The sequence below is a fragment of the Megalops cyprinoides genome, chromosome 15, assembly GCF_013368585.1.
Source record: "Megalops cyprinoides isolate fMegCyp1 chromosome 15, fMegCyp1.pri, whole genome shotgun sequence".
NCBI lineage: Eukaryota > Metazoa > Chordata > Actinopteri > Elopiformes > Megalopidae > Megalops > Megalops cyprinoides.
Window position 1 is genome coordinate 4,719,347 of NC_050597.1, and position 27,997 is coordinate 4,747,343.

Here is a 27,997-nt window from a genome sequence, read left to right on the forward strand (position 1 = left end):
CATAGCAACCTGGCCTGCATTGAGCTGTTAACACAGCGGAGAGAAGACCCTCATCTCTGTCAGATCAATAGCTGTGTCTAGACCGCGCCGATGACTGTCCCTCTGGGTCCTTGTGTGAAAAAGTTTGAAGTGTACACATTTCATGTTTGCTTTGTTTTATGACTCTATGGCAGGGACCTGTGAAACTGAGTCCGGTTTAGAGGGCCTCTCTTATTTACTGACAAGCACTGAAACTGTGATAAGACTGCTTGTGACATTTTTATACTGGTTACAGGTGGTGTTGTGGAACAAGGAGTTTGCGCTTCATCTGAAGTCCTTTATTCCACTCCTTTTTCATATTCCACACCATGCCACAGAGGAAAGAAGGATCTCGAAACAGCTTAATTGGAAAGGTTCAGGCTTTGTGATTCTCCTGTATGTGACTTTGTTTTTAATTGACATTCTCTTCACTAAGGAAGGCTGAATTTATTTTTTTTTTTAACAGGAAGTTTAGGCGTTGTTTAAGAGAAGCCCTTAGGATTTGTGAATTATAGGTGTTCATTTTTGTCTTGCTCTCTAATGCCTCGGAACTGTGTGGTGCAGAGATACCTGCCGGTGGTCCTATTTCAAGGCTTAGTGTTATCTCTCACTTTGCAGTAATGGAGGGGTTGGGGAGAGCAGTAACTTCAGCAAAGGCACAGTCTCTTGCCATAATAATTTAATAACAGCACTGGGGAAGCACTTTGAAATACTCTCTGGAAGTAGGGAATTAAGTAGCACATTGAGCTGGTGAGGGTAGTCATTGTGCTGACAGACGCAGAGATTGATATCTCCAGTCACAGTCTAAACCTTTGTTCAGTTGATTTAGTATGCATATTACAGGGGCACATGTATTATTTGAGTCCCCACACAGCATGGGTGTGTGTATTACATGTGCGTTAAAGATATAATTCATATGTGTATTTCGGGAAATTGTTCAATAGGAAATTGTTGCCAAGGTAGAAGCAACTGCAATATGTCAAGTTTGATAACACCTCCAAAAATATTGCAGGAAAGGGTTCATTCCTTTGTCTTCAGATGGACATCTGTTATCATTAGGCCTAACGCAAAGCAATTCCAATGTCATGTTTGGCAGGGTTATGCATGGTTGAGCAGGCTCAGCAAGCACATCTTTGGGGAATTCCCACTTAGGAAAGATTGATTTGAACTTATTAATTCAGTCAGTTCATTACTCTCAGTTCTACAAGTGATTTCTCATTCAGGTAAATGATGAATTAATTAAACATAGTCCAAAATTAAAAACAGTGAAAATTCAGCTTGTGTAAGCTGTAACTTCAGTTGAGTATGTGCAGTGCCTATCGAAACCTTGAAATGTAGCTTTTCCCACTGTATCTTAAGGCAAACCGTAAATCACTCGCATATTCTGTCACCCATGGTTACAGGTGCTTCATTACTTTACCCAAACCTGGAGCGTTATTCAAATATTGGTATACTTCACCCTGAGAATGTTAAAATCACATAATTTCTACTTTTAATATGCTGAGAAGGTTTTACCTCCAGGATGAAAAAGTGAGTTTTTCAGTGTTAAAGTGGCCAGGAGGGTTCATTCCTCATTCCACTCAATGTCTGATTGATACAGCCAGACAGTAGGGGGTGAATTTTGCTCCCATAATGTTTTGATCATTTGACTTAGACAATGTTCTTTGTTGTTTAACTAAAGTTAACATTTCAAGATCAAAACATATTTTAGTTGATGCCAATTGTCACAAATTTTTTTTTTGTTTAAATTTTGTAATTTTCATAATGACTAAAGGGGACATTGATGTTAGTTCGTTGTTTTAGTGTTCTGGGGTATGGACACTTGTGATTGTACCAATTACAGTCTTGGAAAAAGATAGCCATTATAATGTTGAAAGTTTCAAGTTGTGTGTTAGACTTAGAAGTTTTTTAAAATTTACCATTGACATATAAACTTTTTTTTTCCTCAGTATATACACTGAGCATTCAAAATGATCATGAATAAGCTTTAAACAGATTTTTTTACCTGCACATGAACAGAACAGGAGTTCATGTTTGTCATGATCTGTCGTTTTTAAAGCTTCTTCCTTTTACTGCTACAAAACGTTTGGTTTGATCGCTTCAGAGTAACGTAGGGAATAACTTTCCTGTTTCAGCATGTCTGTAGTTGTGTTTGTGATGCTGTTACACCCGCAGGTAGATTCTCACTTGCTGTTTTAGATTTAAATAACTGCCATCAGGTTGCTGCCAAAAAATATGATGAATTTGATTTCCGCACCACGATCCCTCATGACCTGTTCTTCATTGACCCTGGTTGAAGTCTGCCATGCCCCACCCTGGTGTGACGTCAGCTTTGCTCCCCTTGTGGCGGTCAGTGGGACTGTATGAAGGGAAGTCTGTGGTATGCTCCTGTTACCGTGAGTATTACTACAAACGTTGGTGATTTCATTAGTGCTAGGACAAGAGCAGTTAAATAACAGAGCTCTTTCATGCTGTTCCATGTGATTGATTACCCGCTGAAATTCCTAGAATAGACGGCCCCACACATGAAACGAACTGATTAAAAATATCAAAAGGATCAGAAGTATTGTGGCCAAATTACGTTAGTTTGTTGATCTTATCCAACGTCCGTTACATGCTTTATGCTGTTCAGTTTTGAATTTGTGAAGCTGTATAACCTTTTAATGCCAATTCAATGAGTGTACTATGCTGTGGTCAGTTGAGAAATGCTTATTGCATATTGTTAGGCTGCATTAGTTGTGTAAGTTGTGTATCTACTGCATATTCAGTAGCTTAACCTAAGTAATCTTCATAAATGTATTTAAACTCATGATGAGTTAACAACTTTTGTTGCACGATCATTCATATGACAAAACAATATGCGTATAACCAACACTGCTTATATATATATATTTATTTTTTGTTACCTGTTTCTAGCTGGAACCCCATGGACTGAGAATGGTAGGAGGGACAGAGCTGAATATCTGGTCATAGTAGAACATCTGTGGTGCATTTTCGACTTAATTCTTTGGCCAGGTTTCATGCGATGATGTCAGCGGATCGGGTCCAGCTGTTGAGATCACTAACAGCTGGCTTCACTTAATTTCCCTCTCTAGAAAAACAACATGTTTTAAAACATCCAGTTGTTTATTTGGATGTTGAAATGTGCAGGCGGAACAGTTTTGTTTGCTGAGACAGGCTGACTTACAGAGTGGAAGTACAGTGAATTAGTCTGAAGTTTTTAGACATTTAATACCCTCTGTGGAGGGATTTGTGGGGAAGCCGCTTCACTGCATTTGTGTCAGCTTAATATCCATGACAAACTAATGCTCTGTTAAAGGAAACCAAATGAAATTAACTTAAGAAATCAACTGAAACAAAAGCAGCACATTTCTTTGCAGTGATGCAAGCTTCTACAGGCCTCTCATATGACAAAGTGAATTTGAAATATGCATTCATCATAGGATTTTTCAAAGCTAAACCAGCATATTTACAACTAAGATTTTGTTTCTCATTTCCTTACTTTGGCATGCGTGTGTAAAAATGGCAAGAACGCCTAAGAATAGTTGACCAGGGAATTTGAAGGTAAAATGTTTTGTTTTTGAAAACCTTGATGGTGTGTGCTGGAAGTTGACTTCCAGTCAGCAGGTGAGGTTAGAATTTCAGAGTGTCCCGCCGCATACTGTGTCACATGACTAGAGAGCTCATGTTGATCTGACTCATTCTCAGTCCTGACCAAACCAGAGCTCTGCTCTGCCTCAGGGCTGGACGAGGTCCAGAGGAGATCTCTGTGTGGAGTCTCTGCCAATCCTGTAAGTGCTACAGACCATGCCAGCTCGCCAGAAACCACAACATTCAGGTCAATAAAGCAGAACAGAGACCACACCCTTCCTTTCTGTAAACCATGCTAAAGGTCACACCCTTTAGTTCTGTAAACCATGCCAGAGGTCACGCCCTTTAGTTTCACCAGGTTTCAACAACCATAGCAAAGACCATGCCCTTTATTTGTATGAACTGGGCCAAAGACCACACTTCTTAGTACTATAATCCAGGCTGGAGACCACACCCCTTACTTCTGTCAAGCCTAGAGAAGGGACAGCAGTGTAGGGTAGTGGTAAGGAGCAGGGCTCGTAACCTTGCTGGTTCAATTCCCCACTGGGACTGCTGCTGTTGTACGCTTGGGCAAGGTATTTAACCCTCAGTTACCTGAGTAAATGTCCAGCTGTACACATGGATAAAATTGTAAGTCACTCTAGATGAGAGCATCTGCTAAATGGCAATAATGTAAGGAAATGTAAAAGATCATGCCCTTTATTTGTTTAAACTGGGCTGAAGACCACACCTCTTTACACTGTGTAATCCAGGGCATAGACCACACTGTTCAGTTCTGTCAGCATCTGGGCTGTGTTGGATATTAAAAGGCAAGATTGCTCAGAGAGAGGAAGATTGAACAAGAGGGAAAGTGTTTGGTTGGACTTTTAGTTCCCTCATTTAGACATCAACCCTGTGTGTGGTGTTGGGTTTGGTCTGTGGTTTGCATGTCTGATCGCAACTCCATGCTTTTGCTGGGTGTTCAGTACTGAACAATGACTTTTCCAGAACAAAAAACTAAATTCCCAAGGTTTAGTTATACCTTCTAAATGACAGTTGTTATCTAAACTTTTCCCCCCTCTTTTTCGGAAAACCAATACGTCAGAATCTTTGTGTGGCTTTCCCATTCGAAAGCATTCTGTGTGCCTAAAACACAAGCAGTGAGCATTAACAGAGACATTTATAGGTTACATAACTTCCATTTGAACCAATTGTTTTGTGAGTGTCTAAATTAAATTCTGTCTTTAGTGTGAACACATTGTTGAATACCACCATGATCTCACTGAAATAAAAATCTGCTTCCTGGCAACGTCAAAGAAAAATGCACAAAATGCACACTGGTTGTAGACTGATGTTCTGAACAGTAGGTTCAGAATTTTGCTGTCGTTGTTTAGGGTATGATAAATGTTTAACATACTTGCCTCACGCCAACACAAATACAGAAAGTTGGTGTTGGGCGTTTTATCTGCTTGCTCTGAATCCACTGTTTTGTTTGCTTAAAGCTCATGTCACCTTCCTCATTTGCGCATCCTGTCTGTCAGATAGGGGCGTTTGAGAAAGTGGAGTATAAAAAAAAAAAAAAAAAAACAGCGCAGTGGAACATAAGGACGAGAACACAGGAAGGAGGATAGCGCTCCGCCGGTCCAGGCCTTGTCACTTCCTGCATAACAATAGATATTCCATTTCCTCCTCGGTGACGGCAACGTCTCGCGGGGGGTTCTGTGCTAAGAACCCATGCAACCTGTTTTCTTTATGTTTGCATGATGACATCACTTACCTTCAGGGTTTTGGCACCACAGATAGTGTTCTCAGATTTATTTGATTTAGGTTTGTTTTTTTTTTTTTTTTTTGTCACCTGAGTTCAACCTACATTTTTTTGGGGGCATTTCATTTGGTGTGTAAATTTGTTCTCTCTTTTAGAGAATGTATACATACGGTGTACTGCATTACGCCTCCAATCCAATGCGGAGGTTTATGTAAGGGATTGGAACTGACCAATAGAAATGAATAAGTAACCCCCATCTGATTTGGTAGCATTACATAGGATAAGGATGAAGATGCAATTTCCCTGAATGTTTTTTGTACATACAAGACATCTTGTCACAAATTGTGTATGATTGAGGATTGAAGGTGTTTAAGGTGTGTGTACAGCGGGAGACCACAGGAGAAACAGATGCCTTAGCCAGCCATCAGGGTCTGCTGTCGGTTTGAATTGTACAGTTTACAGCTGTTACTATTTCTCAACGTTGTAGAAGCTGATGCTGTTTATGTGCAGCACCGTCATACTGTAGACAGGAGTCACATTTATTGTTATGCAGCCAAAAAGCTAAAACGGTGAACAATACAGAGCGTTTCCTGCCTTTTGTAGGCAAGATCTGTGTTTGATTTTCTTTACAAATCTATAATCAACGTCTACCATAAAGGGACATTTCATGTCAGTTGGAAGACACTGGTTTAATTCAAAACAACTTTATTGTTCTCTAATTCTAGCCTGAATATGGCGTCAGGAAAACGATCACAGTGTCCTTCCTGGTGCTCTTTACTTTAAGAAGAGTCAAAGGGTGCTTTGCTTTTGCAGTATGTGCAGGAGTTGAAATAATGAATTATGAAGGAGATCAGATCAATTTTGTTTCTCTTGCTATCATACTTTCAGTACCCATCATTCATTGTGTGTGTTGTGTGTGTCATGTGTGGTGTGTGTGTCATATAATTTAGCATGGGTCAAGAAGCCTAAACTAAAACAAATGGACACAAAGCAGTATCAGTTTGCTACTATATAACACTTTTAAATGAATACAATTGTCATTTGTTAGCAATGATGCTCTTACTTTAGTTATGCCAAATTGAAACACTATACAGGCTACGCTGAAGCATCCGTCAAGCATCCAGCGATGCAGTTACGCTGGCAATATCTGCGCAGATACTCCAGGGAAATCATTTAATGCGAATTACATCGGTAAGCAATCTGACCTGCGACTTTCAGCTTTCGCAGAATTAAAAAATACACACACACAGGCAGATTAACTTCAGAAGGGATTACAGCTAAAGCCATTTCATAACTTAATAACCAATAGACTGTTTCCCCCGAGGCCCTGCAAGCTAAACGAACAAGCAGGAAACACAAAAACAAACACGACATGACAAAATGACCGATTCTCTGGACCCTCGGTGCTGTTGGAGGACTGTGCGCCGTCTCTCTTTTTCGCTTCCCAATGAGCAATGAGCAGAGTGAGCTCACACTACAGAGGATGTCTGCGCGTGCCGTATCGCTTTTCAGTGTCACCCAAAAATGACACCGCCCAGGCCCCTGTGTGGGGGTCCCGCTGCTGCGCTGGGACAGAGTTGCTGGCCACAGAGCCACGTTCGCCGCTGTTTTCCCAGAGTTGTCATTTCCTCTGCATCTGTCCCCGGGCTCGAGGGGGAAAGCATAACAAACGATGGCCAGGCCAGGAGAGGTCAGTACCTAAACATTTACCCAGCGTGTGTTCGGGTGTCCCTTTCTGCTGGTGGAAAGGAAACGGAGCTGACAGAAAGTGATGTGGTCCGGGGGGGGGGGGGGAATTTCTCTTCTTTTTAAAAACAAGTTTGTTCAATTTCAGCTCGTATTAGCTGTGCTTTCATGAGATACAGTTTGGTTTTGGAGAATCTGTGGACAATACCTCTGTCCAATATGCAGGGACACAGCAAAACGGAACATGGGCTAGTCCAGTTTTTGGTAAAATGCAATGTTGTGCGTGCATTAGGGTAGGTGACCGCAGGTAAATGCTGCCTTCAGTCATTTCACACACTGAAACCGCACCCAATGAAAGGTTCATGTCATCAGCTGACCTGAAGGGTTCACTTCACCGAAAAAAACTAAATTAGATAGGTTCTCTTGGTTTGAAAATGATTTGGATTAATTTTTCATAAGTTGCTCCCCCCCCCGTCTGAAAGGATCCTTCTGTCATTAGCCTTTATACATTATTAAAGGAGCGGTTGTCACCACAACGTCTTGGGAGCCACTGGGTGAGCAGTGTTGCAAGTATAGCCGAAAAGGTTGACTTGCTGTTTGCTACGGCTCTATCGCTGCCTGTCTCTTTTAAACGTGGTAGTTAGTTTTGTAGCAAATTGGATGGGTCTGGTTTGGAACTGCGGCAGAGCTCTTTGCCTTCCTCGAGTTGGCCGGGTAAACGGTTGTGGTGGAAATGATTGCATTTCCCTTAATGACACAAACACGGGTTTTTCTGCCGTTCGCTTTACTTATTTACTTAGTTTCTGAGTTGCTCTGCTGTCACTCTTAACGGTGACAGCTGAAGCTGTAGCGTGGCGTTCGGGTCTCTCTGAGCAAAGAGTCAGAAAACGAGAAGAGAGAGGTTACTGAAGCAGACATGAAGAGAGATTAGCAGCCTGTCGCCAGTCCGGTGGCCGAGCCCCAACGAGAGGAGGCCGCGAAAACGCGTCATCCCAGTTCCTGCTGTTTCAGAACAGCCCTGCACGGGTATCTATGCTCCCTCTGCTCCCATTTTATTACTGAAACTTTGAGAGTCTGCAGGTTCTCTGCCTTGTGAAATGACAGCTTGAAACAATATTAGAGCATTAGAGAGGCCAGATTTAGGGCCCGATGAAGGATTTGTTGGTTTGATTATTGAAAGCGGGAGGGGAGTGGCTGCGTGGCGTTTGAGCTGTTGGGCTTTTGCAGATATGTCTTTGGCAGCAGGGGGATTGCAACCATTAGGAAAGCCATTTTGTGGAGCGAGAGCCGACCAGTGTGCAGCTGTGTCCAACAGGAAGTCTGGTTTATTGAACAGTGGACCTGCTGTGTATCTTCTTTTCATGAACACTGAATCCGATGCCGGTTGCCGTGATGTGGAAATATAGGATCCGTGTAAGAGGTCAAACCCACGCACTGCTGAAATAAACCCCTCTAATTTCTAAAGCAGAGAGAGCAGGGTAACAAGATACTCTAGTCCTGCACACCACTTCAGAGATACAGTGATGTGGGAGTGCCGGTCTGTATTGATTTAACAGATAGACATACACTGATTCAATGAGCATTTCATCCCCAAAGAATCTTAAAGTCTTGAAGCATGGTGGCGTTCCAATAATCCATGGTGGCGTCTTGGCTGGAACGTTTTTGATGCTCAGACAATAAGCATTTGTGATTGATGTTAGGATTATATTTACTCAGCCACGGGATTTAAATGTATGTCCATGAAATTTTGCACATAGCTGAAGGATCGGCCTGTGCGGCTGGTAAATGTTTCAGATTGTGTGGAAAATGCCCTTAGACCAGGGATGCACAAATCTACATCTCAAAAGCTGCTTATGTTCTTTCCTCGGCAAAAAATTGTCTCTACTGTCTTAATTGAAGATATTGGCTAGTTTAAAAAGTGAACTCCCCAGGCACCACAGGTTTAAATCTGTTGCTAATTGAGGAGAGAGATAAATGTTGAAAGACTTCGGATCCATGGTTGTGAGAGTAAAAAAGCAAGTAAGATCTTATTCACCCTGTTATAGTCAGGATGCCAAAAAAGTTGAGAGAGAAAAATTGAAGTCGATTTAACAGTCTCTGCCAAGCATATACCACAGAGTGTTCACATCTTTCATGTGATGCAGAAAGCTGAAGGCTGGTTTTCCAACAGTGGTGGAAGGTGAACTAATCAAGGGATATCGAATACTCTTCTATAAAATGGTTTTGCTTTGGCTCACACACTCAGTAAAATATATTGGGATATTCTCGCTGATCTACAGAGTGTGGCTGGTTTCTGTTGCCCACAGTTGCTGAATTTACCTCAGTGGTTTAGCAAGGCTGCATGCAGCAGTGTAGGAAAGAGGAGGGCTGCCCTTTTGAGAGTCACAGCTTTAGCTCTTTAATCCTCATTTAACGCCCTCCTGCATATGGAAATCGCCACACTCCACAGAGACCGGGGCTCCCATTGGCTGACGTGGGGGAATGGCCTTGGCGGAGGGCGGTGGGGGGATGGGCTGAAACTTTAACCCCGTGTCCTGACAACAGGGATAAGCTGAATGGACTGCACGACTTGTAAATTACAGTAACGAGAGTAGGGTGTTTTGTTCCCCGAGAAGGGGGGGGGGGGGGGGGGGGGTTTGGGGAGGAGGGAGGTACAGCGGAGTCAGTGGGAGTCTGGGAGATAAGCCAAAGCTACAGGAGCGGGAGGGCGGCAGGTCTTTCGCAGGGGTCTGATCTTAGAGATGGAGGCTTAGCAGTCTCTGCTCAACGCAAAGGTAGGAACAGCAGTTCTGCGTCAATTCTGTGTCAAGCTCTTTAAAGGAAATGGCATTTAATCTGTGCTTTATATACGCGTAAGCTTTATACTCTATGCTTTACACTAGGTTTGTGTTGAGGGAGCTGTTGGAAGGGCTGTCTACTCCTGCTGTTAACTGAAGCTGATGTTTGTTTTTTACATTGTGACTTTTGAGGCAGGAATGTTCAGGAATTTGATGGAAAGAACAGTGCTCGTTTGGTTTTGAAGTCTGTTTGGAACCTTTCATTTAGAGCTGAAGAAAAAACGTGTTCCAGTCACATCTAGGATTCACTTGTTTGAATGGACAGGTTATGCTGTTAGCCTGTGTGTTTAAGAATATTCTGAGATATGGTTTTGAAACATTTATGTTCTGCCATTAAATATAGAATGCTCTGAGTCTGAGCTGTCATGAATCATGGTAGCATGTTTATGCTAGTTCCTGAAATACATATATATAATGCATAGTTTTTTAAATAGCATCTCTAATGTACTGTACAAGACTTTATCTTTTAAAAATTCTCAAGCAAAATCGTCATACTTACCTTTTGACTTCGATATCCTTTGGTATTGCTTTTACTGAATATCTGTGAATATGACATCCACTTGCAGTTTCAGTGATAAATGGTAAGGTTAAAGATTGATTACTTCCACCCCCCTGCCCCCGGTTTGAATGGGACCCTGCTACACCCTCTCACCCCTGCAGTGCTTATCGCCTCATTCCTCCTCTTGCTCCCAGAAGAGGGGAGTTTTGGCTCTGTGCCCAGGGCCAACAGTGGGACTTCACTTCCTCTCAGGAAGTGCAGTTCTTTCCATCAATCATCTCAGCGAGACTGCCACCAGTGAGCCAGTCTGGTGTAGGCTGCTCAGACCATGGCCATTGCTGAAAAGCCAGAAAGCCCCTGTGCTCAGTTCCCCATAGCCAGGCTGAATGTTGGAAAGAAATTCCACATTGCTTGGGCTAGGTTGTGTTTCACTGAGGCGTTGGTTCGCAGCGTAGTTTAGTGTAGCGGTGCCGGTATGAAAGGGTATCGGAGGAAAGTAACAAGAAATATTACCAATAACATATTGACCTACCATCTTCTGTTACACCCAGGTAAAGGCCATTTAAGTTTATTAAATGCGAGGATCATTATGGAAAGGATTTGTGTATATTATATATGTTTGCGTGATATTTAGTATGCACAACATCACAGCTTTACTGGCTGGCTTACTTGCTTTCTTGCTTGGAATTGGGGAAAAACGGCAACTGTGCTTCCTGATTCTGGTTCAAAAAACACCAACAGATGTAATATGTAGTCAGCATCCTCACCATGCCGTCTCTCCAGGCTCAGAAAAAGACAATGAAAAATGGCCGTGAACCATTAGTCCTAGTTCCTGTGAGTTCCAGTTCCAGTAATGGGAAAGAGGCTTATGAGGAAAAAAAATCCTGTCTGTAATTCAGTTAATGTGACTCAAACAGTCGTTGTCCAGCCCTGTGGCAAAATGTAGTCTTATCAGTAACTCTGTCAGAGCTGATATTATTTAAGTTGCTATGGAAAGCAGAGGTTTCATAATGATTGTTCTTGGTTGACTTAAGTGACTAAATACATGTGGGGTATTATTTATGTTCAGTCCTGTCCTTATGAGTGAAGTGTATCAGTGCAGCAGGGGCCCTGAAGGTGTGTGTAGGAAATGGCAGAACACTCTGCACCCCTCACTGCACTCCTGATGTCCTTTGATTGATGCCCTGTGTAAATAAGCAACCCCCAAGGCTCTGCACCTCTGACAGTGTGTCAGGAGTTATTAGGCAGAAAACCTGTCGACAGCCTACAGAGTGAAGTTTGTTTCCTCAGTCATTTCATCCATGTCATTCTGACTGCAGTCCATTAAAGGAGTCAGGAACATGTTTGGTTTAACCACAATGTGCTTTACAAAGATTAAACAAGTTTCCAGTTTTTATTTTAGTTCCACACAGTATTTCTTTTAGTTGCAGGCACTGCCTGGATTCATGATGCTGCTTCAAGAAACTGACAGTTCATTAAACTTGGTACACAGAGAGGAAAATGCCTTGCATTCAGAATGAACCTGGACTCAGTAGAACAAGAGCATAGGAAGATTTTATTTTAAAAGACTTGGTGGATTCCTTAACTTGTTCAGTGCCATTGCTCACAGCCTTTGATTTATGCATATATCCAATTAAGCACAGCTAGAACTGAATGGAATTGAAGCAGGATTCCTAGGTAATGTTTGCTGTAGAAGCAACTCTGATTTGCAGAATTGCTTAAACAAATCAGCAATTGAATGATCCTGCGTCCCTATATTTCAGCTTCATTTGAGGGTGCAAAGTTCTGGGGTTGCAGTAGAATGTACTGGAAAAACTCCAGTTCCATTGTCGGGCTGCGCTGAAATTTTGGCAGATTTTTTTTTACTGGCGATGTTGCATCACACGTCCTGTGCCCTGAATGCTGTCATCCTGTCAGAGCTGAAGACAATGGCGGAGGGAGAGCTCTGTTATCGTGCCTGAGGGGGAGATCGTGCCGGAGTTATTTCAGACCTCAGCCGTGATGTAACAATGATGTAAGGAACTGCCTTTGAGTCATGGGACGCCCAGGCATAATTGATTGACACCATGAAATTATTATAATAATTTCCACTAAACCCTTTTCAGTTACTATATTTAAACCATATGGTTTATGTAGTAAATGAAGGGAGTGTTTTTCCTTATCTGATGATTATGCCTATTGCTTCACTCCAGGGTTATTACAGAAAATCCTCATAGTTATTATATATATGGGATGTTGCCATTTGTAGCTTTTTGAGTAATTTCGCCAGATCATCCCAGAAAGGCAGAAACACTGGTCTTGTGGCATTTGTGTAGAACTGTAACCCACACCTGCTTTGGCTGAGTTTATGCAGACCAGCCTTTTTTTAGGAATCATAATGGTGGTGTTCCTGGCTGCTGTTTTCGGCTGGGCCTGTTATTTCTGGACCGTTTCCTTTAAATAAACAGGTATTCGGAGAAGCGTGTGAAATGCAGTCGGCGCAGTTTGGAGCCGCACAGGGATGTTAGGGAAGTGGCAGGACCTGTTCCCACCGCCTGCCATCCACCGTAAATCAGCCGTCCCTACGCCGGTGTGGGGCGGTGGGCGGGGTCAGCGAAGTGCCAGCCGTGACATCACTCCCAGCAGCTTGGCTTTTCCTTAGAGTCAGGATGACTTTGTCCTGACGCTTTAGTATGCAGATACATTCCTCTCTTTTAATGCAGAGAATACAAGGAATTAAACAAATGTATTTCATGGAAAAAAAGAGAAAAATAAGTGAATGTGTTCTAAAGCGTGTTAAAAAGCCGCCTCATCTCATGGCCAGAATCTTTGTGCATGTATTCTTGCGTGTAACAGTGCATTTTTAAAAGCTGTCTTTATGAATGGCGGCCCCTGTTAATAGCAGAGACCATCTGCTGAGTGAGAGGTGTTTCCACCAGCGATTGCTCTCAGGAACGGCCCGTGCACGATCGGGGTTCTGCGAGTGTTTGTGTTGGGTTTCCAGGGGAACCTCCGGAAGACGCCTGCTGGGCAGATGTTGGGGGGGGGGGGGGGGGGGGGGCTGGGGGGGGCTGGGGGGGGGGGGGGGGGGGGCTTCAGACAGATTGCGGTGGGAACATTTTGCTTTCTGTTACATCAGTCACGCACGCGTTTTGCTGGAATTAATTCCCTTATCGTGCTGTCGGCGCAAGGCTCACACCCTGTTATGGTTACCTGGTGAGAGACGCCTCGGAAATGTCTAACTTCGGCATGTTTACCCTATAGAGCAGAAATGGGTCGCGACCTTGTTATCACACCCTGGTCTGGGTTTGGGTCTCCAGACTCAGCATGGTGCTCAAAGCCCAATTTGTCACACATTCATCTCACTGTCAGTGTTTCACCGAGGGTCTTCGTCAGGTCTAGTGCACATGGCCACCGATGGCCTGCCGCCCTGTACAGTCCATTGTGTTCAGCAGGCTTGTCTAAGGGCTTCTCTCTGACACAGAAACGCTTTCATCGCTTGGCTCGTGACCACACATCTGTGCGAGTTTGTCCACTCTACACACCCTTCTCCAAGGGACCTGCCAAATCGTACAGTACCTAAAATGAACAATGTGTTGTTTTTTTTTTTCTTCTTCTCTTTTTGTTCTACATTTACTTCCTTTGACTGTTCTGTAACAAAACCTCTGGCTGAACTTTGTTTGATTTTTATACATTGGCGTGTATAAATGCGTCAGCGTTTGACTCTGGTGTATAACGTCGGACCGATTGTGGCTTTGTTGAGCCGTAAACATCTCAAGAGAGGCTTGGGAAAGGGGCAGTGAGGGGCTTTCCATCCCTGGCTGAGGTTGACGGCTTTTATTTACAGTATCGGCTCTGAGACGCACAGGCATGGAAATGGATTCGCTGGCGGGCCGTGAACCGTGACAATCATGTGCTTACTTCACAGACCGCCGTAGAAGTGCTGTTTGTTCCACCACACGCAAAGCAGCCATTTGTCTCAGATTCACTCCGATCGTATGTGCTCATCACAGACTTTAATTAAACACTTATGTCATCATCAGATAGGTCTATATGACAAAAGCCTGATAAAATCGAAATGCGGTCTTTGTTGGGGTGCGTGGGTGGGTGGGTGCATGCGTGCATATGTATTTGTGAAGTGAAATATTGTCCCAGCAGCCTTATATTGCTTTAAAGATGGGAATGCAGAATCCGTACAGCAGTGAATGAGCATTACGCTGAATGACTTATTTTCACAGCTCACACCCTGCTTTTGTTTTTCTATAGATAGCATTGCCACTGAGAAGTGGCTAAGTGCTGCTTTGCTGGGTAAGTGTCAGATTGACATGCTGTCTGTCTAATGTGTCATTATCTGTAAAGTTGTAACAGAGTGGCCGTCCCAGGCTCCTGGCTGAGGGTAGCTGGAGCCGGCACTGGAAACCAGCCGCTTGCGACAGGGTGAGCTGAGATCTTTCTGGAGAGAGTCCGCACTTAACTTTCCTGCAACATACCTGGTGCACTGCACCACTTTTGCATGGCACAAGCAATTTCACATTATGCTTCGAAGCTTTGTGCAGCTCCTGAGATCACACAAGCACTGATGTGAAGCCACCATTAAACCACTGCAGGGCCTCTTATACTCAGCTATGTTTAGTATCAGCGGTGTGATTTTACTCTGATTATGGTGAAGAGTCCTCTTACTATATGAAGTCCTGGCTTGGGTACAGTGCTGTCACTAAGCAGGCAGGTCATTCAGTGTGATGTCAGCATACATTCTGACAGGACCCTCTAACACTGTTGGTACATGTATTTTTCTTGTTAAAGGCCATGAGTCTCTAAAATGCTGTAATAGGCCAATCAGAAGTTAATGGGGAAATGTTAGAATTCATCTGTAGTCTGCACAGATGACTTTCTGTTAATCATAAATACTTCTCATTTAATTCTCTTGGAGAGAGTGTGATCCTCTCTTTTTTTACTCTTGGGTCACTGTTGTTACACAAACAGGGAAATGAATGCAGGTGAAGTTGTTACAGCATTTTTCGGCCTCTGTTCTTCCCCCCACCCCCCCCAGGTCCCCCCTCCCTACCACAAGGGACCCCTGAAATGTACAAATTAGTGCGAAGTGGGGGGGAGGCAGAGAGTGTTTTAAAACGCTTAACAGTCACGAAGATGCCAGATAGCGGCCAGTCTTTGACGTTCTCTGCCGAGTCTCTCTCTATCTGGAGTGTGACAGCTCCTGCTCCATTTACTCTGGCCGGAGATAATGTGAAACTGGCGATATCTGGCAGAGAGTGCGGCCTGGGTTGCCGCGGGAATCGGGACGGCGTGTCTGGACAGTCGGCAGCAGCGGTCACCCCTGCCAGCCCATCTCTGTGCTGCCTCTCTGAGGAGCAGGGCAGGGGGGGTTCAGGCTCCTGTTGGGATACTGCTTTTTGAGTGATTTTGTTATGTTATTGCACACCCAGACAATCCCAGAGTTCGTACATAGAAGCATCGGATAGTTCTATATTACAGTTTGTTTGAGAGCTGTGGCCTGTATAAATCGTCTTATGTGGAGGAGGCTTTGCAGCTTGCTGGAAATATGCATAATTTCACTTCACCCTACCTCCCCTTTCTGTGTGTGTGTGTGAGCGTCTCTGTCTCTGTGTGTCTGTTATAATATTCAGCGTTGTCATATTTGGGGCAAAGATCCACTGTATTTTCGGAGATTATAAATTAAAGTCATCTGCGTTGAGTGTGGGGTAGCTTCTGTTGGCTTTGGTGAAGTGCTTGTGGCATGTTAAAGACATCCCTGTGGGTTAGCTCTGGAAAAACCCATAATTACACAGTGATTTGTGGAAGAATTGATTGTGGAAGATCTCCACTATCATCGTCCCGTCTTTGTTCGTAATGAATCCATTTTCTAGTCCAGTTACAAGACCGTGGATAATTAATAAGCATTAATTACAGTGGTCATGTCATGTCAGAGAAGGTTTGAACAAATGAGACATTTAATTTCAGCAGTGTTTCTTGGCAATGGCACGTTTTCCCATTCATTGCTCTAAATCATGTTGAAAGATCATGTAGTGCTGAAAGGATAATTCACTGAAAGGGGGAGAGACTCGCTCCCCTCAGGTTAATTGGTGTAATCGCAGTTGTGTCTGAGGTTATGTTGCTGGTATGTTGCCTGTCTTATATATGCCGCAACTGCCTACCTCTTTAGGGTGCTTGTGTCTGATCCAAGTTGTCAGTTTGAGATGAAAGCGTGTTGTGGCGTACTCACGTTTTCATACAGTGTTGTGGGAAGTACAAAGCATATGTTCCCTCTTTGAAGCGTGATTGTTTTGGTTATGTAGAGCAAGGTCTTTCATGTGCTCTGCTCCTCCAAGGGCATGGGAATCTCAGGTTTAACGGGAGCTCATAAAACAGCAGCGCCCGTGAGAAACGGGTTTCTTCTCCTCTCTGTTTACCTGAGGGCGAAAACCGCCATCCATTTCCTGCGCCTTTTCGCAGCGGTATTACGAAAGAATCTCAGACGGTGACATACCTGCAGCTTTATAGTGCGCTCATTGTTCGGGAGTGTTGCCTGTGTCTTTAGGGAGGGGGGTTGCGTGGGATTTTACGAGAAGCGCGGTCAGCGTTTGGCCGCGCGCCGCGCCCGGCGTCCGCACGCCGCGCCCTCCTGCTGCGAGCGGTTGCGCAACGCCAGGCCTTCACGGACGCCGGGCGAGCCGGAGGCCCGGGGACGTTGCGTAAACCGCTGCAGTGCAGTACTGCTGCAGCTGCCTTTCTGCATGGACCTGCCCCTGTCATGCTGACTCCTCTGCAGAAAAAGCAATAATCTGAAGCATGTCATCTCACCAGCTGCAGGGGCAGCTCTGATGCATGCGATAACATCACTGGCATTTTAGCAGATGCGCTTATCCAGTGAGACACGTATCAGTTAGAGTATATACAGTGTTATCCGTTTATACAGCTGAACATTTTACTGAAACAATTCCGGGTTAAGCGCCCTGCCAAAGCAGCATTTCCGCGGCGGGGAATCAAGCCATCGACCTTTTACGAGTCCTGCTCCTTACCGCAGTGCTACACTGCCACCCAACTGAGTTGTTCATTTGCTCGTGTTGCCATCTCCGTGTGCACAGTACACGGATATGAAGGACAGAGTATACAGACAAGTATGCTACGTTAAGAGCACGCCATTTCTTTAACGATAGGACTGACATGACGTGTTTTCGCCACGAGGCATTTTCTGATGCCTGTCAACTGTTGTTGTTTCATAATGTAGTGCTTTGTTTGTTGGAGGCAGTGATTCATGTCTTGGCAGCTTGCGGTTTATGATATAGCATGTGGTAGTTCATTATGTAGTGTAGTTTGTGAAAAGGTTGCTTTAGGACAACGTAGGGAAAAAAGTATTGTCACTGATGCTGCAGGTTGCCTTTTTGTGATTGGATTCAGGCACCTGAATTGAATCGTTCAATGTTTAGTTGTTAAGAAACTACATTACGCTATTGTCACTGCGCAGATGCTATTGTCCAGAGTGACTTACATAGGTTACAGTTATATCCATTTATACATTTGGATAATAACTAAGGCAATTGTGGGTTAAGCACCATGCCCAAGGGTGCAACAGCAGTGCCTCAGCAGGGAATCAAACCAGCAACCCGGTTCCTACCACTCCACCACACTACTGCCCCTATATGACTATAATGAGAGCAGTTGTTTTAATGGAGACTTGTTAGTGTGGGCTTTTTGCTGTTATGATATTTAACTGGGATATTTCATCATTTTCTGTTTTATTTGGAGCCATCCTGTGGCAACCATGTTAGAAGATAAGGGTATTTAAAGAGCATGCTGTTGCATTTAGTGTTTGTTTTTTCAGGTTCTCCGTTGCACACTGGCTGGCTCTTAACCCTACTTACCCCTGAAGGCAAGCCAGAAATGGTTTCCACTTGCTGTCTGTTGTGTTGCCAGGTTTAATGTAAAACATTTTACAGCATATTGTCATACATGCCATGTGAATTATGATCCCTTGGTAAATATTGACCTAGCATGCTTTCAGCTCTTTCCCTCTGTGTGTGTGTGTGTGTGTGTGTGTGTGTGTGTGTGTGTGTGTGTGTGTGTGTGTCCTGACTTCCCTGAAGTTCACAGTGCTGTGTGTGGGGAAACTCCAGTAATGACCGCCTACACTTTATTATATTTCGAGTTGAAAGTCGGGTCATTGGGATGGTTTTACTGCAGCTGAGTAGTCACTGCATTGTTCAAAGTGAAGGGGAGAGAAGGTACAAGGAAGGGTCTGTTGGCTAAATGTTAGACGTTTATCTTTGTGTGTCATGTGATTAAGTGAGATAAGGGATTAAGTTTTATGAAAGTGATTTGGTTTTTGCTTTTTCACTGTACGTTTAATGAATGTCTTTCCAAACAGCCACATATCTGGGTTTTTTCCTGAGGGATACACTTTGTAGTACTTTTAGTGTTGTACTAATACAACTGTGACTTGTAAAGTTGAGCACTATACATGAGTCAAGCCACTTCTGTTACCATTGTTTGTTGCCACAGAAGAAGGTTTACATTAGACCTAAATGCCAACCTGCCAAATCCAATTAGCATGTTGTTGACTTGTCGCTTCGAGCAGACGGTAAGGAAGTGTCTGCTTCCTTGCTCCCAGAACCTCTGCTATGGCTTGGGCTTTTTTTGTCTGTGATGAGAGAGTATCTCTGAGACCATCGGTAAACATCATTCCACTGTTGTGATAAGTGGTGAAACAAGTTTTTTGAAACAAGAGTAAATGCTGGTTTTATTCCGTTGTGGTATTTGATTATTTGGAGGAAACTGGCTCTCTGTGAGGTAAAGCATTTTACCTCAGATGAGGCGTTGACCTTGTCTGACACACGTCTTTCCTTTTTGATTTTGATTTTCTGTTTCTAGAAGATGCTCTGGGAACATCAGTAAAGAAACCCAGGAGAGGATGTTGTTTTCCTTTGGCATTGGTGTCACACTGTTCAGCTGACTCAGAGGAGAACTGAGATCCATACTTATCATGGACCAGATAGGTATCTCACTGTGAAACACACTGAAAATTCTGTCTTTTCCATTGTTGCAGCTTCAAGTGTTTTGCTTGGCTGCCTCATTATGGACATTCTGGAAAAGGTGTAGCCTAAAATGTAATGTTCGTTGGAAATCGTAGGAACTCAGACACCACTGAAACTCTCTTTCCAACGGAAACCTCCTAAATGGAAGGCATGCTGGAACTGCATACCTGGTCATAATGGAACGTCTGTGCCGATCTCACTGGCGTAGACCTTTTTTTTTTTGTCTTATGACATTGGTAAAAGAATGCTCTGGTTTTCTCTGGATGACCTTGAGCTTGAACTGTAGTCTGTTTTTTTTCTTTTTTTTTAATAGTGTCTAGACTTCACAGTAAAAGACCAGCTGATGTCAGGAATAAGTAATGAGAGTGTGCAGCCTTAAAAGGTGTGTGTTCGTGTGTGTGTGATCATGACACTGCTGAAAACCCACAATGGGAATTTCTTAAAGGACAGAGCAGATTGTGTTTCCTTGTGTGAGTGGTGTGGACCTACAGTATGGCTCACACGTGGGTGTCCAGTGTGTGACGGTGGAGACGGTGGTATTGGTGCCATCGAGGGACAGAGTCAGTACAGAGCGCTGACGCATTCCTCCGTCACACTCAACATTGAGAAAGGCCCGCAAAGCCGCTCAGCTGAGTTGCTCAGTCTTGACGTCACTAAATCGGACTGTGTGATATCGTAATGTGATTTCCAGCGGTACAGCCATAATTAATCTAATGTGTTACGTTAATGTCAGTGATGCTGCGCTTGCCTCTTTAAAAGGTTTTACCAAGTGTTTCAACTGTCACACATTTAGTTAGCTTTCACCATTACGTTGAAGATGATAGTGTTTGCCTTGTGCCAAGTCATGGTGCGTGAATGTGATCAAAGCTTGTTATAATATGATGAATGCTCTGAGGTAATGTTTATATAACATTGATGGAAAGTTCCCTTTTATATGTTACATTTACATATTTGTATGTTACAAATTACATTTTTATTTGCACAGCAAATCCTTTCCTGATATCGTACAATATAACACATGTAAGTGAATAGCAGCAGGGATGCCAGGTAGGGTGAACTTTGTCCAGGTCGCAAGTGGCAGTTATTTTTCTCTTTGGTGCAGCGTGTTGACAGAGGAAATGGAGCAATAGCGTTTGCACAGAGAGGCCGACAGGAGAGGAACTGGCCCACCTTCAGCACTGAGGTCAGTTCATGTTCAGCTGGTGTCCGTGGCCAGGGAACGCCAAGTCATAAATGAAGTCAGTTTTGCTTTAAGTGTAAATTATTCAAAAAGTGTAGATCACACTGTGCTTCTGATACCTTTTTGTAAAGGTAGATAGTACAGCAATTTCACCACATCATTTTACGATTTCCTGTATCGTAGATGGGAGTTTGGCTTCATTAGTGTTAGAAAGTAATGCATACTCTGAGAAACAGCTTTGAAATGTGCCGCTTGAATTGGCCTGACAACAGTGATTGCGTTCCAGCAATGGGCGGATTAGGGAGGTCACATGGTTTGTTGGCTTCTTCCCGCACACCCACCCGCTATACGCATGCGTGCGCGCAAACACACACACACACACACACACAGGCACAGCTGTTGAAATCCCTTGTCCCGGGAGTTCACAGGAGCAGAGTATGTCACCACAGAATCTGGGATGAGCGCGTACATTCTGGCCTGCAAAACTGGATTTGCCGGGATACAGCGTGAAATAGATGGTGTGCTTTTTTATCTCCTCCTTTTCTGAATTCCGTCTCGGAGTCGCACACAAAGAAGAAACTATGCTCTGTGTCCAAGGGCTCATCGTTGGTTTCATGGACATACTCTGAAAGAAAGAAGAAAAGGTTGGCTGTGTGGTTTCATTCTGTGCTGGTATGAAGCTGTGCTGTGTAGAAGTGAACTTTCTATTTATCTCTATTTCTGTAGTCTTAACTATAGAACTAGTTGAACTTAAACTGACATTATATGGTGTCTTTGGCTGTGAACTGTGGCAGGTTCGCACTCAGTTAATGTGATCTGCTTTGGCTACACATTGATATGATTTTGCTGGCACCATCTGCTGTGTAATATCAGCACATTCCTATCAGGAATTCTCTCGTTTTTTTTTTTTTTTTCTTTTTTTTTTCAGAAGCTGCAGAACCTGCTTTAAAAATGTGGACCCGGTGCATTTAATGTTCAGCACAGCCAGAGTGCCTGCAGTTACTTACCTTTATATTTTACCTACAGAGAGAGAATGTTTTACAGTCTCATCTTGAATTTTGCAGTTGAGTATTTGAACCTGAAAGGAATGACCTGAAAAGTGTACATTCATGCCCTTACGTATTGCCAGGTTTTAAATCAAACTTAAAATTTGTCATGCTCATTTGCTGTTGAAAAAATGGTTTGGCATTTTGACTGTCCATGAGGTCTTTTCCCTTAACTTTCAAAACCAGGATTCTCTGACTCGCCAGAGGCGCTGGGTCTGGTCCTGTGGTTTAGTGGTAATCGCGCTCGACAGAGTGTCTTTAGATTTGACCTCTGCTCACAGAGTGCCAGCACCTTACCATGAGGGGACATGTACAATCTGCTGTTGATTTGAAGATTCTTATGACTTTCTGAACATACTGACTTCCTCTGTTTTTTTTGTTTGTTTTGGTTGTTTTTTTTTGTCTTCTGGGTAATCCTTAGCAGTTGTAAATGTAGCTGTATAGTGACTCTTTTGTAGATATTGGAAACGAGTCAGTAATTTTATTTGGATAGAATGTGCAGCTGTTCATTTGCCAGTAGGCTGTTGTGTCCAGCAATCTTAAGAGTCTTTCTCTTAATTTCTTTATCTTCAGTTGGAATTGGACACTAATGGTGTGTTCGGTTTGTCTTCCAACTGCCACATCATGTAAATGGCCATTGTAGTCATAAAAATAAACACAATGCGTGCATCTGTCTACAGGGAACACTGATTTAACAGTGTTGTTCTTAGCTGTGTGTTGTATTGAATAATGTGGCTCTTTCTTACCGTTTTGCCAGAGGGTTAGATTTGACCTCTCAAGCAATTCCACGCATTAATATAATAAGCAAAATTATTTCCAAAATGTTGTTCATTTAGACTTGTTCATTTAGGTTACTGATGCCCTCCTTTTTAGCTGGATGGCTGCTGCCATTTCCAGAATTAAGTTTATAAGGCCTAATTCAGTCATATGCTGCAGTGCCCACATTCAGATCAGTTATGATGGTCATAACATGGAATCATTTCTCTCCTGTTACTAATGCAGCTAAAAAATAAATTCAGTGCAGTGTTTTAAAACTCAAATTATAACACTATAAGGAAGAGCATTGGCATAGAATTATTTCTCTGTCTGCGTATTTTACCATGAGTAATTTCCAGATAATATAGGAGAGAGCCCAGGGCAGACTCTCACTCGCACAGAAAGGTTGAGATCCTCAAAACTTTTTCCTCACCAGGCAGTGGAGTGGTTGGATGTTTTTCTGTGCTCCACCCCAGTCGTTTACCTCCTGTGGAGGTGCTATTTTCATACTACCAGTGCTAATTGCTGTCACAGTCTTTGATTCATTTGCACGTGGTTGAGAGATGAACCCTTTGGTGGTTTGGCCTGCTCATATTTACCTGGTTAAAGAGGGCTGGCATGGCAGTCTTCGGCCCCCTCCGCTGTGAAGTTCACCTGACATAAACCTGTCACCTAGCAGCTACAGAAACGCTCCATGTGCCCAAACCACAGCTCTCCTGGGCCTCCTTATTGGCCTGCTTGTACTCAACAATCAACCTGATTGGTGCCTTTGGTCACAATGGGCGGCTCCTCATGGTCTGTAAGGTTGGCTTTGTAGCTCCTCCTTTAGTCACAGCTATACCAGCAAGCTTAAGCATTGCTTAGGCCCTGTCACCTCAGTAACCTCAGTCTACAGAGGCAGGATGTATGATTGATGGGGGAAAGTAAAGACATGGCAGCTTGTTCCAGCCCTCCAGTGTGAAACATATTTTTAAATGGCATTTGAGCCAAATGTTCAGCTTTGGGGCAAAGACTAGACATCATCCATGCCGGGAGAGGGGGGGGCCAAGAGAGGAAAAGTGGCAACTGAATACAATCTCTTATTACAGAGAGCCTGTCATTCTCACTGAGAGGCTTGGAATTGCTTAGTAATTTCAGCTATAGGTTTATTTTACATTGTCACCCTGTGGACACCACAGTTCCAGACACAGCGCCATCTGGTGGAGGGCAGTGTTCTGCTAGGGCTCCCCATACAGCTGAACCCTCACAGTATGTCTTGGATCTTTGGAGATTCACTGCATTTCTGCTCTTGTCCGTGACTGCAAACAGCAAAGATGAAAAACTGGAAAACACTGTAAACATGTTCAAATTCTCCTGGAGGTGTAGTGAAAGGTGCCTGAAGACTCACTGTTTCCATCTGTGGTTTATCAAGCCTTCAGATGAACAAACTCTTACTTTCTGTAAAGAGGAACAGGGTGGTAACAGATAAGATAAGAGAACCTCACAAGGTCTTCATGCGAGAGATTATTTTTTCTGAAGTGTGTTCAGTTCTGGGAAACATACCTCAGTTCTCAACCTCAGTGTGTCATTACCATGCAAAAATCTGTTAGACAACTTGAGAGAATAACATAACTTCAGTCGAACTCATTTAGGCAAACATTGTTAAATGTCAAAGCCACGTGCTCCTCGGGAGTGCCATTCTACCGCCGTACCGCTAAGCCTTTCTTCCCCGTCTGCCCTCGTCCCCTCTGCAGGTGAAGGTTTGAGAAGAGCAGGGAACTATGAGCGCGGACGCCGACCAGGAGGTGGTGACGACCCCTCCCCCGCCCCGCACGGGCCGCAAGGAGAGCTACTTCGACCACATCAATGAGAATGATCCGGCGTACCTGCGCGACAGGAACATGTCGCCAGACCTGAGGCAGGACTTCAACATGATGGAGCAGAAGAAACGGGTCACCCAGATCCTGCAGAGTCCGGTGAGTACTGCTCCGTTACGTTACATTACATTACATTACATTACATTATGTTACATTATGTTACATTTCGTTACGTTACACTACATTGCGTTACATTGCAGTACTTTACATTACATTCCGTTACGTTACGTTATGTTACATGCATTCAGCAGATGCTCTTATCCAGAGTGACTTGCATCAATTACAGGTTCTTTACAGTGTTATCCATTTATACAGCTGAATATTTACTGAGGAAATTGTGGGTTAAGAACCCTGCCTAAGGGTACGTACCTTGACCGTTCCTCACCGCCTTGTAGTGCTGGCATCACCGGCGGTGTCAAACTGTGTGCCACCGGTGCACTGCTGATCAGAAGCAGGCCCAGTAAAGGCGGGCCGGCAGTGAAACGGTTTATTTGTCTGTGGCTGACCAGCATTTTATTTCAAAGGCTAACTGCTAGCGGCATTCCAGAGACGCCCGCTGTGGTTTTCACTGCCAGGCGTTTTCGGCAGTCAGGAGATGGCCATGTGTGTAAGGGGGCCTAATCACGTTCCGTTTGGCGTGACAAGATTAGAGGCGTGCGCCGCGCGCATGTGGGCCAACTTTAAAACGGCCCGATAACCGACCCTCATCTCGAGAAGGACGTCATGCCTGGTTGCATCGAAACTTTTCCTCTCTTCTCTGTACCATGAGGGCGTCTTAACAGCTCTTCTGTGTTTACCGTGAGGCCGCTGGCGTTTCTAAATGGAGACCTCTGCCTTAAGTCTATACTTATTGTCAGGCTGATTTAGGGGGTTCAGCTGATTTAGTTGAACCACCATGTAAGTGACTTGAAAATGCGCATAAGTTGCTGTTATGTGTGGAGTGGTGCCAGAGCGTTCTGTGGTTTGAAGCTCTCCGCCTGGTGCTTTGCATCGAGAGGGCTGGCGTTTTGCATAACGCTTTGCAAGTGAAACTGAATTGAACGCAGACATGAGTCGTCCCTTCATGAGGAGAAAGTGTCAGATTTGGATTTAATGAACAATTTAATGAATACTGTTCCTGTTGTCTTCATATTGTTTTGTTTTTTTTTCCCCCAGTGCTTTGGATGGTCTCTTTACAGCAGGTTGCTGTTAAAAAGTGAAAAAATTCCAAGATATTCTCTAGTTAGGTCAAGCTCAGAAAACAGCTTTTTTAGATTACGGTTTTGAATCATTCATGGATCATTCATGACTCTTCTAAATTTAAGCGAAATCCTCGGGAGGGAACGGTGTGCCCTTCCAGCTTCTTTCTCCTCATTCTTTGATAGATGTTCATTCGTTTGCAGACAGAAATTAATTATAACTCCCCTTCAGCAATCCACACGGCATCCACTGTCTGCATTTTAATGTTGCCCTTTGAATGGCGAATGGTTTAATCAAATGGTAAATACTGGCTGAGATGTATCGTAACATACCGTAAAACGTAAGGTTTCGTCATAGTTTTTGTTTGGCCTGCATGTTCCCCTACTTCACTCACCATGGCCCAGAACGGTCAGAGAAAGGACTTTGAGCCGTTTCTCATCGGCATGGAGAAGCAGTTGAACCTGTTGATGTTGATCTCGACAGCGTCGAGCGAGAGCTCTGTGACACACCCTAGATATGCACTGTGTCTCAGCTCTGCGGGTGGGCAGGAAGCGTGTCATGTCACTGCGTCCGTAAACACATCACATCGCACAGCTTCCCTATGAAGTGTGCTTCATTTAAACATGCGTACTGTCAGTGGAATTTCGTTCAGTGTTGTTGCAATTATTCAGGATTTTAATGTTGCATTATGTATTGTGATTAGTGTAATTTTCCTTGGACCGTGCCTTGGTCATGCTAATCTTGGTACACGGTTACGGGAGTCTTTTTCTGATTCACAGAGGTGGACCGGCTTTGAATGCAGACAGCGTTTGTGTAATGGCTGTTTGTTTCTGTGGCTGGCCCGCTTCCACGCTGTTACGCAACCATCATTCCAGGTCACGGTGTCACCTTCACAGAAGATGAAGCGTTGGATACGCCCCTATGCATATATTCATGCAGAACGATACCATTTGCGGCAATACCGCATCACATGCCTGATGGCAACATGGTCAGGAAAACATGTTCCGGTCCAGTGGACCTATGATAAATAGGATGTTTCTGATGTGGTGTGGAGTTTTTTTTTTTTTTGCTTTATTTTGTTTTTGTAGACAGAGTATGAAAACCCTGTCTGTCTGTAGCAGAGATCGGGCCAAAACGCATAGATAAGATTGTCGGTCATGTTGTGTGATTCAGCACGGAATGTAGTTAATGGTCTTGTGCCTTCTGAAAAAGAGTGTGAATAGACAGCACACCATATGCACGATGCATATACGTATTTGTGACTAAGTGGACTTTTTTCCAGTAGCACTTAGAGTTGAATTATAAATGAGTATATCTGCTTTATGGAGATGGAATAATCTTTTTGCAGATAAAATTCCAACACAGTAATCTCCTTGAAACACAAAATACTCTCAGGGAAGACTCTGGCAGTCCTACAGGGTGGCATTTGTTGGCTTAATCCTGACGTGAACTTTAGTCTGTTTGTAGATGTGTAAGAAGGTCCACTTAAGTTGGATTGCATTATCTGCTCCTTTGCAAGTCCCTGTAAAGAGCATTTGAGAGAGAGAAAAATGGCAGTAGGCTGCTGTGCTGGGAACGAGTGTACAAATGCATCTCCAGAGTGTGAGCTGAGCCGAGCCCACGCGCATGTGAGCCTGCATCCCTGCGGATCACCATGGGAACCGCGCTGCGAGATGCAGGGGAATGTTTGGATCGGCACCAGAGCAGCTGAAAGGAGAGCCGCTTTTTTCGAGAGTGCAGGCTTCACTTCGCGTTGCTTTTCGGGGAGAGAACGATGGGCCCGCTCGATGGGATGCCCCAGCCGGAGACACCGCTGTCCCCACAGGTAACAGTGCGAGGGCTGGCAGGTGTGTTCCGTGCGAGAGAATGGTGAAGAGGCTGCAGGCTGTGCACAGGTGTGTGGTTGTGCACCACAAGATGGAAGGATGTGAGGAGGAGTTAGAGGAATAGCTACTGGGAGACGGTCGGTCCTTGTGTAAGAAGTTAATATGTGCTGTTCATCGTGCAAGCGTGTCAGTGATTGTGGATTTAGTTTTGGAGCTGAAGTTGTGTTGTCACATTAGCTGGCTGGTGTGCAACTGTATGAACAGAAGCAGCAGTTGTAACGGTTGCAGACTAAGATGGACTACTTCATGTAAAAATGTAGCCGAATGAATTTCATATAGACTAAGCTTTTCTGAAATTGCCGCTGTAGGTTTTCATGATGTAAAAGCCATATCCAGCATATGTTAAACCTGGATAATGAATGATGCTGGATATTTAACTGCTGCACAGTTTTTCTGTAAAAAAAACAGGGAGTGCAAGGGAAAAAGCCAGTAGAGTCAGAGAGATTCTCAAAGGGTGGGAATCATGGGATGTTAAGCATTTAACACTGTTTTGCCATTATATAAAGTCTTATCCTACTTTGGGAATTAAGTACGTGACTTAATGTACGTAACTATGTCCAACCAGCAGTCAGTTACAGGCAGAATCGTAAGGTATTTTTGCAGTATAAAGTGAGATTTAAGATGGTTTCCTCAGTGGAGAGTACAGAGTGCCGTGAAGACCACCAGCAGAGTAATTAAATTCAGCGTCAT

General features: G+C 43.9%; 1 protein-coding gene across 11 annotated transcripts in view; it reads left to right on the forward strand.

Moving 5' to 3' along the window:
• The window catches only part of LOC118789677 (gamma-adducin-like), a 62,916-nt gene that overhangs the window by 14,152 nt on the left and 20,767 nt on the right, over nucleotides 1-27,997 (forward strand). For 6 of the 11 annotated variants that reach the window (XM_036546185.1, XM_036546192.1, XM_036546194.1 and 3 more), the window contains exons 1-2: nucleotides 21,109-21,228; nucleotides 24,120-24,341. In XM_036546185.1, the coding sequence (XP_036402078.1) occupies nucleotides 24,147-24,341 (195 nt within the window). In that variant the 5' untranslated portion in view covers nucleotides 21,109-21,228; nucleotides 24,120-24,146. The other 5 variants (XM_036546186.1, XM_036546188.1, XM_036546189.1 and 2 more) reach the window with 4 other exon arrangements.